The sequence below is a fragment of the Plectropomus leopardus genome, chromosome 8 (assembly GCF_026936395.1).
Source record: "Plectropomus leopardus strain MGB_pleo_1.0 chromosome 8, ASM2693639v1, whole genome shotgun sequence".
NCBI lineage: Eukaryota > Metazoa > Chordata > Actinopteri > Perciformes > Serranidae > Plectropomus > Plectropomus leopardus.
Window position 1 is genome coordinate 14,917,673 of NC_142183.1, and position 12,714 is coordinate 14,930,386.

Consider the following 12,714-nt stretch of genomic DNA (forward strand, 5'->3'; position numbering starts at 1 on the left):
AGAGAAAAAAAAAACTTCATACATGCTAATCGTTTTCTTTCTCTCTCCCCAGAGCCGTGCTTCATCATTAAGTGTTATGTTATGTTACACTGTCATTTGTGAGTAGCCACTAAGAAACACACACAAAGGTAACATCATAAAAAACTTTAAATAGTCAAAAAAAAACCTGCATATGAGATGATTTAATGTAAAAACTTTAGTCGGTTTCTACGCCTTCTTTACTACATCCAATTTAAGGGCTTTTCAATGACTTTCCCAAAGGGCTCACAACATGCAAAAAAAGTACTGTCACGATTACTTTAGCACATATTGCAATATGCATTGCGGTTTTTGTAGGAATGGTAATTTTTGCTTCACTTTCACAAAAATGTATATATATTATTTTTTACCAAACAAGCATGTTCCCTTATGTCTACATTTATGATTTGTAGATTGGGGCATCTCTGTAGCACCCAAATGCTTCATTTACAACAGTGTGGATAGTGCACTCAGCCATACTGCAATTTTGATAAAATCTCTGTTAATTGTGCAGCCATACTCTCCAATTCCTTCACATTCAAGGACCCAACACGGCAGTGTTAAAGACATGGATCAAGGTTAATTACTGTTACAACACTGCACATTTTTATAATGAGAACCATCAGACTTTACAGAAACTCACAGACAACAATTACACAACAAATGATGCAACTGTGGAAGATGCACAAGCAGACAGCGGAACATAACCTATTTAATCATACGTAAACAAAAATAATAAAAAGAAATTCAGTTTCTATCCTTGTAAAAGATGTATAACTTCAAGCACTTTCAATGGCCCATTTCTATTTATCAAGGCCCTGCTCCCCACCCCCTAAACATTTACTTTAAAGAATTTGAATAATCTGTGGGAACCCTGATAAACACTGGAGACAAAGTATAAATGCATACATTTGGAAAGCACTTTTACATTTCAACCTTGAACACAAAACAGTGTCCTAAATTTTGTTGGGAAGATAAATCACTAAAGAAATCAATAAGAAATCCAACAGATTTACAATCCAGTAATTGAGACGTGACAGAGGCATACTGATTATTGAAAAAGTCTAAGGCTAGTTTAAGCTGCAGACCCCCCTGTGACGTCCCAGACTCACCACTAGGCTTCTAAATGCTGCTGTTGCCTTCACAATGTCAGCATAATCTGGGTGGGCGTCCTGTAGAGGAAATAAACAACACATCAGATCAAATACAGCAGCCTGACTCGAGCACAGGTTCTCTAAATGTTAATGCAAGTGCACATACTAGGTGTGCGGTGATACACAAAGGAAGTCAGAGATTGAGAGAGATAAAGACTCGAAGGTTTCTAACTTTCCACATCATTTAAATGTCTACACTGCAGTCACAAAAATAAATTACAGGCACAACAAAATTTTGATAGTATGAAAGAAAATATGTTTCATTATATATGACTTTGGTGTTTATTTAGACAGTAAATTTCTAGTAACTCCTGTACCTCCACATGTCTCTCAAGCTCCTGCAGCAGCGTGGGGTATTTGTCGAGCCTCATGAAGGGCTTACTGAGGCTGGTGGTCAGCGTCAGGATCCCTGGAGCGCTGGCTCCCTGGCTCTCCATGAACTTGTCTAGTTCTTCACTGTTAAACACACAAACATACATTTGTCATACACAATTAGGGTGATGATAGATTATCTAAATGGGAATAAACTACAAAGTATAAAGCGGGACATTTCAAAGGTGCATATTTTTGAGAGGGTACATTATCGTACAGTAAAATCATAAATGCAAAAAACTGTTTGGACATTACATTGCATTCATTTTAGTATAGATTTAAAGTTAAGGCTCATCACTTTCACTAAATGTGTCTGTGAGCCCACGTTTCACACAGTAGGACTGGGATTCACATATTTTACCAGCCAGTCAAGTTTCAGATTTTCTAAAAACTGCAAAAGAGTATTTCTCAAACATTAAGTTATCTGTATAGGTTAAGTTGAAAACTAAGATAGATTTTAATGTGCCCAAAGGGAGATTTCTTTCCACAGAGTGTGCATTATGTGTCCCCTCAGAGCGGAGATACATCTACTGTATATAAACAGACATAACACAAATCCACATTTGTACTCTAAAACTGAAAAATAACACTTTAAAAGGGTACAATTCCCTCCTGAGGAGGGCCCACGAGTGGACCATTAATTACTAACTTGGCAACTTTAATTTGCCACAAGGGCCAACTCAGGGCCCCCTCAAACTGAGGGGTCACAGGGGCCAATGATGGCAATATGAAGGGTCAGTTAACCTTTAATTACTAGTGGACAAGTGGACCAGACATCACTTCGCATTGGAAAGGTCATGCACACACCAGGATGACACTTTCTGCGTGTGTTTAAGTGTCCGTTGCCATGGTAATTAATGGTCCAACTGCACCCCCCTCCTCTTAGGTCAGCAGTGATCGAAATGTCCCTGTCAAACTGGTCCATTTGCAGCCATACCTTTCACCAAATAGTCAAAATATGACATCGGGGAGAGAGAGGAGGTCGTCATGAACGCAGCCATATCATTTTTGTCTGGAAAAATATCTGCTACATATCCCAAATCGCTGTGGAAAGAAAGGTTTGTGGCAGCCAATTTCCAGAAATTTAACATCTCAATTTGTATTGGAGTAAATGGGGAATTTTTTGGGTCTCCCTTCCTTTTGAAACCACGTGAGCCAGTTGTGTTGCGTTGTCGGCTTTCAAACCGACTTTATCCGATCGTTACAAGCCCATAAGAAACCATTGTAAAATCTGAAAAGGTCTGAGTGCAGTGCAGGCACTTCGGGGTATGTGTAGTAATAGTAATAGGACCCTAATGATAAAGACACATAACACATCACACCTGTTGTTTCATGTGAGATTAGACCACAAGCAACTGTGTGAGTGTGAATAATTAACTTATTCACACTTTGATGGTACATTATCATACTGTAAAACCATAAATGCCAAAACCGTTTGGACATTACATACGTAGCATCGTTTCACACACAGGAGGACTAAGATTCACATATTTGAGAACAATTTAGGTCATCACTTTCTTCTTGCACTTTTTCTGCAACTCGCTTACATCACGGCAATCTTGAAAAGCTTAAAAAGTAACCATTCATGTTTCCATGGTCCACAACTTCAATCAGACTGCATCCTGTAGCAACACGAACTTGAGTAAATGTGAATGTCAGGAAAAAAAGGGCTCCTGCAACTGAAATGCAAATGTGCTTACTGTGAAAAGGCGCCTCGCTCGCCTGTCAACAAAACCACAATTCTATGTATCCTGTCAACAGTCAGCTTCCTGTGTGTAATTCAACGTAATCTGCAGCTCACAATGTTGAATAAAACTACACCATGGCTGTTTTGTTATTTCACTGTGACTGTGATCAATGTGTGCAAAACATATTCTTGACTGCAGGTCCCACTCAGTGCAAATCATGCTTTTTAATATTAACTGGATTAAAGGAAACTAAGTAAGCGGGGACTCTCTGTAACAGCTCAGACTCAGTTCAGCCTCCCAGTCATTTATAGATGTGAACTGTGACATCTTGTGTTTCAAAGCTGAACTACAGCTCATCAACAGAAAACAAGATACAGCAGCTCTAGAAATCACACAATAATGACCCGTGCCAGCTGTTCTCCAATATATCAAACAAATTACCATAAAACATACAGATATATACGGTAAATAAGCCAAGTCAAACCTTTGTAAACATTTGGTTCCTTAACACATGCAGCTGAGAGCAGTTCACTAAATAGTGTTTTCCTTCTCAGACTTTTTCATTGCAACTCTTTTTGAAGTAAAACCATGTGGTATTTCCAAAGAAAAAAAAAATAAGAGAAGAGTTTGATAAATAAAGATGATTTATGTAGCAGAGCATTGTTTTTTCCTTATTTTTTTATCCAGGAAATCATCTCATGGCCACATAAAATTATCCTGTGACCCTGGCTATTCTTTATTATATTATGGAAGGCTGTTGTTTCTGTATAATGAAAACCTTGTTTACTACTATAAAGTTGTAGCCTTCGTCAGCTGAGTGAGTCTAACACCACTACACATAAAAGCCAATTTAAAAAGGTCCAAAACTAAGGCTGGGTGATATGGAGAAAATCAATTATCACAATATTTTTGACCAAATACTATGTGTCTACATTGTGATGATACTGTAGTATTGACTACTAGTGCTTTGACAAAATATTTACACAATGAGATTTTTTTATTATTAACCATTAGTCATGTGACTATAATGACTAAATAGACTGTATTGATAACAATACAGCTAGAACGGTCAGGGGGGTTTGGAAGATTACATTGCTTTACTGTCATGCCGCCTTTAAAACCAGGACAAGACAACACATGCAACATATATACTGTAATATATTATTATATTGCCAAGCCCTACTGTTAAACATGAGTCTCTATTAAAATTTATGACATTACAAATTCATTATGTGACAAGAGGGCTATAAATTTGCACTATTCAACCCAATTCTAAAAATATCCCCGTGACTCAGAATCAGACTTTTCTTTGTTGTGCTGGTGCATGGCTGTGGTGCGTTGTTTTGTGTGCAGGGGCTGACCTGTGATCAGTGAGGATGCAAACAGCTGAAGGATGGCTGGAACAGTAAGCCAGGTACAGAGTCTTGATCTGACACATCAGGTTTACATAGCAGCCCGCCACTCGCTGCTGCGCCTCTGGGACTCTGCAAGACCGAAGAGAGAGACGGAGACAAGGTTAGAGAGGTGAAAGAGTGAAGGAAAGGGCTGGAGTAATAAGAGAAAAAAAAGCTATGAAGAGGAATATTTGCAGTGATGATATCCTGAATCATTTCCCCAGTAACTAAGAAGCTGTCATTATTCATGGCGTCTGGAAGTTTTATCCTCTCAGGATGGTTTTACTGACAGGTAGAATAAAAGACAGTTCTTGCAGTTTTGAAACCTGCCAGAAAACAGGCCTTGCAGCACCACAAAGCTGAATTTAGGAGAGATTTACAACTCAAACTAGTCTAGTCACGCCCAACAAGAAGGCTGCTTTTGGTTTGATTTGTTTGTCTGCGGGATTATGGGAAAACTACTCACCTAATTTTCATTAAACTTGGTGGAAAGGTGTAGCATGGGCCGAGTAAGAACCCATTAAATTTTGGAGTGGCATCATGGGGTGGAGTCACAATTTTTGTTTCTGTTGTTAACATTGCAAGATAGAGCATTTTGCCTTTGTGGTGGTCCTTTCAATTTACAGCATTTTTTTAGAATTGTATGTAATTTTTCAAGAGCAAACCATATTTTTGAAAATGTATGAATATATTTTCACCCTATGCAGACATTACTTCCCAGTGACTTTGTTTGGGGTTTCACCATCAGTGCATTACTGCACCAAAAGACATGGATTTATTAAATCAGTAGGTGAAAACATAATAACTTGCTGCAGGATCAGCAATTATTCATTTCAAACTTTTTTTTCAGTCTTTGCAAGTTGGTATTTGTACCATGAAGAAATAAGTAGATAGAGATGTCTGGGAGACGGGACGTTATTGCAAAAATATAATATGGTATGCTTTGCATAACAGTGGCGGTAATGTGTGTTATGCGTGCAAAGTGCTAAATGAGCTACTGTAAAACATAAATGAAAACTCGAATGGTCTTTTAAAAGCATCTGATTACGTCTCACAGAGCAGGGACAGCAGGGTATACACACAAAATGTTGCTCTCCACTGAGAGGACTTAATTGAACAAAAGTGATCAGACTACAAGGGTTTTTGTCCAACGTGACTTACTTTGTACAGTCCTCCAAAGCTGCACACAGCCCCTGCTGGAAGGTGAGTATCTCCTCCAGATTTCCACACAGGGTGGCGCTGTCTGCGCTGCTCAGCCTGAATATACACAGACAATAATTACTGCCAGGAACAATGTTAGTGAATCCAATAATTTTTCAGAAAATGTTAATTTCATATGTAGTATAAAAGTAAAGTACATATATTTTTAATTCGAAAACGTTATCAACTAATTAACCAAAGAGATTTTTCGGGTAGTTAACGTCACCCTGTGCCTAAGGTGATGAATCCGTCATTGTCATTGCTCTTACTTGTCGCTTGCTTGCAGGGGTCGAAGGTAACAAGTCAACACTGTTTGTAATTCTTTGACAAATTCCCGCTCATGTTCCAAGATGTCCTGTACCACCTGCAAAAGCAGCACAATTATTAGAAGACTTAATGTTGTCAGATTCAAGGAAAGCACAGTATTTCTCAAAAGTAAAATGGTCAGGTGAAAAACGGTTTAAATCAGGAAAATCTGTGATTTTGTCATAAATTCTCAATACTTCATCAGTTCTTTGGCTATCTTCAGGGTACAGTTCAAATTAACAAGAAACATGTTTCCTCTTACCTGTAGTGCTATTTATCAGTCTAGAGTGTTTTGATGAGAGTTGCTGAGTGATGGAGGTATGGACTGCAGAGATGTCTGCCTTCTCTCAAATATAATGGAGGTAGATGGCGCCCAGCTTGTGGTGCTCAAAGCGCCAAAAAAATACATTTAAAAAAACTCAACAGCAATTTCCGTTTCCAGAAATTATGACCCACTTACTTAAAATAATCCAAAGACCTTTTAGTGAACAGTTTCATGTAGGAACTATTTCTTCCCGCCAACTGCATCACGGCACAGTAAGAAGCTTGCGTATACTCATGGATAAGAGGCTCTTGCTCGTGACAGTGCGAGACGTAAACATTAACGGCCCCCTCATCTGAGCTGCAATGTTACCTAGCTCATTGGTGCTAGGTGTGCTAGCAGTCGATGCAAGCTTGCATCTACTGTCATGTGATCTAGTTGTATTATATTTGAGAGAGGGCAGACACGTCTACAGCCGATATCACAGACTCTACACTGATAAACAGCACCACAGGTAGGAGGAAAAATATGTATTTTTGATATAAGGATGAGCTGTGCCTTCAAGTTCAATTATAAAGTGAAAAGTTAAAAAGTTAGTTAAAAACTAGAAAAATACAGACATATAAACAAAATTAAGAAAACTAATATGACAAGCAGACACACTTATCCCATGGTTGCTGAGTCAGCATGAGCTGAAATCTATCACTTTCCAGATCTTAGTTCATTTATTATGCTAGTAATTTAAATTTTGGTTTTTTTGGGCCACTTTTTAAACTAAAAAATAGTCAAGATATCAGTATGACAAACACATTTTATAAATATGAATCCCTTCTTGAGGTATTATTGAGATATGCATGAAAATACATCACATGTCACTTTGACTCACCACACTGTAGTAATTCTTGGTCAGTTGGGTTCCTTTAGGAGACACTGGCTTCTCTGTAGAGGAGACAAGAACAAGGATTAGAGAGCTCCTTTGAGCTAATTCCTAATAATCATCAAAAAGATTTATACTAAGTATCCAGACAATAAACCATCTTGGAAATCTAATTCGATTTTTAAACATCTAACTGAGGAAAAAAAGATTATTTTAGGGAAATGTGTTTCAGACGACCTCTGTAGTGAATAATGACACAAATTATGTTGAAAATGTCATGTTATCCTCCCCTGACAAAAAGCTAAACTAAGTTGCTTATTATTTTGCAAGATCACAGTTCTTTAGAGCGCATTTAAAAAACAAAAATAAAAAAGAATAATGCCGTTGCATCATAATACTCTACTGTTACAGCATCGTTGCACTTTTAAAATGAAGTGTTAAATGCAGGTTACGATGCAACATTAGTGAAATTTATATATTGTACATTATATAAAATATTATACAAACTCTCCTTTGGGAAATTTACAGCACCGTAACACTCAGGAATTCATGATCCTGATAATGTGGCTCAACTCACCGCAGGGTTTGATCTCCCGGACGTAGTTACTGGGGAACCAGCCCGTCTTGCCGTTGAGCGTGCCCTCCCACCATCCTCCCTCCTCCTGCCGCGCCACATGAATCACATCACCTTTATTAAACGACAGCTCATCCTCGTTGTTCTGCTTGAAGTTGAAGCGGGCCTTCACCATCAGCTGCCCACCTCCACCGTTCTCAGACATCTCCTGTTTGAGACAGAAACACAGACACAAAGCTCATGAGGTGTATCAGCAAAAAAAAGAAATAAAATCTGTAATTATGTGCACATATACTGTGCATTATCAAAAAAATCATTTGACCTGCACATTTTGATTTTAAATTTGGCTTTCCTCCTTGACAACTTCAATGTTAAAAATGTGCAAAATGTGGGAAATCAATCTTGCGTGAAGCAACTTCAAGCATGTGAGTGAGAAGACAACATATACCATTATACTGTAAATAAGAGACCTTACCACTGATTTGGATTGTCTGCGCAGAGAGCCTTTGGATTTGGCAGAGGAGAGCGTGTGCGAAGATGTCGACTGACTAGGAGAATGGGCACCAGACTGTGAACATGACCTCTCAGCAGCACAATCTGTGGACACACACAGAGGAAATACAGAGCCTCTTTCATTTCAGTTACATTGATGCATTAACATGTTCTCATCAGGTGAATAAAACTTCACCTTGAACAAACTCACATACGCCATCATCACCATCATAACCATCATCATCACAGTTGACGCAGGTGCACACACACTGGGGGCTGACAACGTGATGATATCTCATATGAGTATGGTCCACTGCTCTGTACAGCCGCAGGACAGTGAACACACACCCACACACACGGGCTGCAAATTTACTGTGCCTGATGGAATCATCTGATTTAACCAAAACTGGCTACAAACTACGAAAGAACAGCTGTAAAGTGGAAATAAAGATACAGTCTTTAGATTCTGATATAAAAATATAGTGATCGAAGTGTAGGTCCTGCAAATACCGTCTGAAAACTTTACACATTTTAAGCATCAGTTCACTCCAAAATTCAAAAACACAAAATATACACATTTTTCCTCTAATCTGTAGTGCTATTTATCCGTCTAGATTATTTTGGTGTGAGATGCAGGGTGTTGCAGATATCAGGCGTAGAAATGTCTGCCTTCTCTCCAATGCAAAGGAACTAGATGGCCCTCAGCTTGCGGTGTTCAAAAAATGTATTTGAAAAACTCAGCAGTCATGTCTCTTTCCAGAAATCATAACATGGTTACTCAAGATAATCCACAGACCTTTTTGTAGGAAGTATGTAGGAAGAATTTCTGTCTACTGAACTACACCTGCCAACTTTATCACCGCACAGAAGGAAACGCGCAACCACTCATGGGGGAGAGGCTCGTGCTCATGACAGCGGAGATGTAAACATTAATGGCGCCCTCCTCAGTGAGCTTTAACATTAGCGAGCTCAGTGGTACACTCAGCGGGTGAAGCTCCGTAGAAAGAAAACAGTCTCTACAGTGTGCATCTACTGCTTGCTCACGCAGCACTGCTGAGCGAGCTAACATCACAGTTCAGCCGACTAGGCCGAAAATAATGTTTACATCTTGTGCTGTCAAGAGCATGAGCCTCTCATCCTTCTGCCGGTGAAATGGTTGGAGAGTGTAGTTCGTTATTCTTCTTACATACTCACAAAAAGGTCTGTGGATTATCTTGAGTAACCGGGTCATGATTTCTACAAAGAGACACTGCTGCTGTGTTTTTAAAATGTATAATGTTTTGCATTTGAGCACGACGAGTCAAGTGCAGAAATCTCTACGGCCGATATTTCCAAAACTCTGCAACTCACATTAAAATAATCTAGATTGATAAATAGCACTGCAAGTAAGAGGAAAATATGTATTTTTGATTTTGGGGTGAAGTGCCCATTTCACAGCCCTGTCTTATCTGAATTGCAGTTCAGTGAAAAAAGGAATCAAAATCTGATTTATGTTGCCAACACTCAACCCGTCTGCCTTGTCATCACTGAGCCACTGCAGCAGAGGAGCAGTGATTTAGGGTCAGTAGCTGCCAGCTGTCCTGCAGTGTAAGTGCAGTCCTTGAGCTTCACTGACAGAGGTATCAATTTTGGTGCCAGAACTCACTTGAAAAGTGACACATGGCAGCCCTGCAACCCCTTACACACCAACAAGCAGAAACACATTCACTGAATCCTCCTTATCGAATGCCAGCTGGATGCCAGCCAGGCTCACTGTCTAATCCGTGTGCAAATCACAGGGGGATAAAAAATAAATAAGAATGCACCATTAGCCTTAGTAACCTTTTATTCAGATCCAATAAGGAGTTCAACCCGCTGCCTATAAAACTGACAAATGCTTTAGTGCACTTTCACTTATAGGCAATAAAAGGTTCTACAGTAACTTTTATTTGCTATCTTGTTTATTCGGCAGATCATGTGGAATCTATGCAATGTATGGAGACTCCCTCCTGTTTTCCATATGCCGACACGTCGGGGAGGCCTGACTGGTACGCCGAAAGGGACACTGAGGGCAGCAGGACAGCCTACATGTACTGCAGGTGGGGCTCATGGATCCCGCATGCCAGTCCAAACACACACAGCGAGGCCTAACAAGCCCTTCTGTCAGCTACGCTCTGTGGTTACCACAGTTATTTCTGTATGCAGGCTATGTTCAAAAGCATTAACCCAAAACAAACATAAATTCTGAGCACAGCAACGCTTAAGTGAGGGGCAAAGCAGGACTTGGATCACGAGTAAAAACACAGAGGCCTCTATGTTTGATCGTATCAACTAACTTGTGACTAATCCACTTCAAATCGTGTTCACTTTTGAAGATGGGAGAACAGCTGCCGGGCATAGGAAGCCTATAAAAGATTTGCATATCAAGCAGAGCACTGACAGAGGCTTGTAGTCCATATCTCATACTGTGGCACGCATCCTTCCCCTTCATTTAGGTGCACTAAAGAGATTGATCATGCATTAAAAAAGTCATCGCAAGTGTAACATATCACCTAATAAGGGTAAGAGGAAAAAAATGAATTCTTACATGCATTTCGATTCTCTCCTGAAAGGTTGTGATGGTGCAGAAAAGTCAATAAATGGAAATTTAAAACACAAGTCTCGACATTATGATCACCGCTAACATTTTGTTAGACTGGGCTGTACGTTCTTTGCTGCTGAAATAACTGGATGGTAAAATGTAACAGATGTAAACATGTGCGTCATGTAATCTACTTGTTTCTTTTCATAACTGATCATTACAAATATGCTATGTTTTGAACGCATTCACAGTGAGAAACAATAAATCAAGTACAGGTATCAAAAATTGTGATGCAATAATCGTTTTCTAATTGCATCGTAGCCCTCTAAAGTGGGATCGTGAGGTGCTAAGAGATTCCCGGCCCTATCTGCAAAGACAAGATAATAATGTAATAACATGTCGTGTTGAAACAATAAGCTGATTAACAGATGGGTCAAAAACTATTCAAGTAATAAATTAATTCAGTCATTTATAGAGCAAACATGCCAAATATTTAGCAAACTCCCCCAAATATTCTGCCACTAGCTTCTAAAATGTGAGGATTTGGTGCCCTTGTCTGTCACGCATCATTGTAAATTGTGACTTTTAGTCACATAAAACAAGCAATTTGAAGGCGTAACCTCGGGGTCTGGCAAACCGTGAAGGTCTTTTCATAAATTTTGGACATTTATGATTAGCTTATCAGAAATGAAAATAATTAGCCGCAGCACTAATATCACACTCCATCTTTTCTGTCATTTCGGCACAATCCCATTACACTGTTTCCATTCAGGAACAGAAAACACATGTTTTCAAATAGCCAGGAACATTCTGCGTTAATAATGAAGCATGAAGAGGTGGCAGATTGATCTAAAAACGCTGACTAAATCATTCTAAGGCGGCTGGTTCCCTGGCAGCTGTGAGCTGGAAACTAACGGGAGACTGGTGTTACCTCTTCAGTGCCCCCAAACAAGGACTCTCGAGCAAAGTAATTAGCCCCAAACCGCTGTGAGGCTGCTGCACTGCGAACCATTTTCTGCTGCGTCCTTACTGAAGAAATGCTCTTGAGAAGGGTGTGTATGTGTGTGTGTGTGTTGCTAAAAGTGACACACTCATAATTAGTCACATTATACATTTTGCTTTATTATGAGCTTTCTCCAAATGTAAGAAACACATAACAAGAACTAAACAGGATGTTATTCAGACTGTATCAATGGATGCACATGAGTAAACATGGCACCCAGCATGGCACAAACACACACTGCCACGCCAGCTGCCCACGAGTTACACACTCACTCATGATTTAGAATGGCTGCATGGACAAAGTCCGAGGAAAATCGCAAAAAACATCATTTCGCCACCATCAGATATTTTCCATTAGAGTCCCACAACAGTAGAACTCTATAACCTAGCGCCCTCTTTTAAATCATTCCTCAAAATTTAATTTTATCTTTTTAAAAAGGCTTTGTTGTCTGTTTTTGTCACTTTAATTTTTTTTGGACAATCTTGTCAATCTGTTCTTGTGTTCTGTTGGTTGCTTTTTTTATTTGTCAATTTGTGTTTTTATTGTTTTCATCTTGACGGTGCACAAAAATGTATCTTGTTCTGTAAACACTTTGTAACTGTGTTTTTAAGAGTGCTACACAAATAAAGTTTATTATTATCATCATCATCATTATCATTATTATTATTAGAATTATCATCATCACCATCATCATAGCACATACAGGTGGAAAAAGGCTTCACCTGTCCACTGCTAATATGAAGCTACATATACTGTTTTTTAAATGTCCGGGCTTTTTTTTACTGGAATAATTGCATACAGTTACAGATCAGGG

General features: G+C 39.1%; 1 protein-coding gene across 4 annotated transcripts in view; it reads right to left on the reverse strand.

Annotated features, from left to right (window-relative positions):
- The window catches only part of arhgef6 (Rac/Cdc42 guanine nucleotide exchange factor 6), a 30,954-nt gene that overhangs the window by 13,909 nt on the left and 4,331 nt on the right, over nucleotides 1–12,714 (reverse strand). For all 4 annotated transcript variants that reach the window (XR_006106106.2, XM_042492830.2, XM_042492829.2 and 1 more), the window contains exons 4-11: nucleotides 8,321–8,442; nucleotides 7,849–8,053; nucleotides 7,281–7,333; nucleotides 6,096–6,190; nucleotides 5,788–5,883; nucleotides 4,594–4,716; nucleotides 1,490–1,628; nucleotides 1,131–1,190 (exon numbers count right to left, since the gene is read on the reverse strand). Coding sequence is in view for 3 of the 4 variants with exons in the window: in XM_042492830.2 (XP_042348764.1) it covers nucleotides 1,131–1,190; nucleotides 1,490–1,628; nucleotides 4,594–4,716; nucleotides 5,788–5,883; nucleotides 6,096–6,190; nucleotides 7,281–7,333; nucleotides 7,849–8,053; nucleotides 8,321–8,442 (893 nt within the window). In the remaining variant the exon portion in view is untranslated. The remainder of the gene's footprint in view (nucleotides 1–1,130; nucleotides 1,191–1,489; nucleotides 1,629–4,593; nucleotides 4,717–5,787; nucleotides 5,884–6,095; nucleotides 6,191–7,280; nucleotides 7,334–7,848; nucleotides 8,054–8,320; nucleotides 8,443–12,714) is intronic.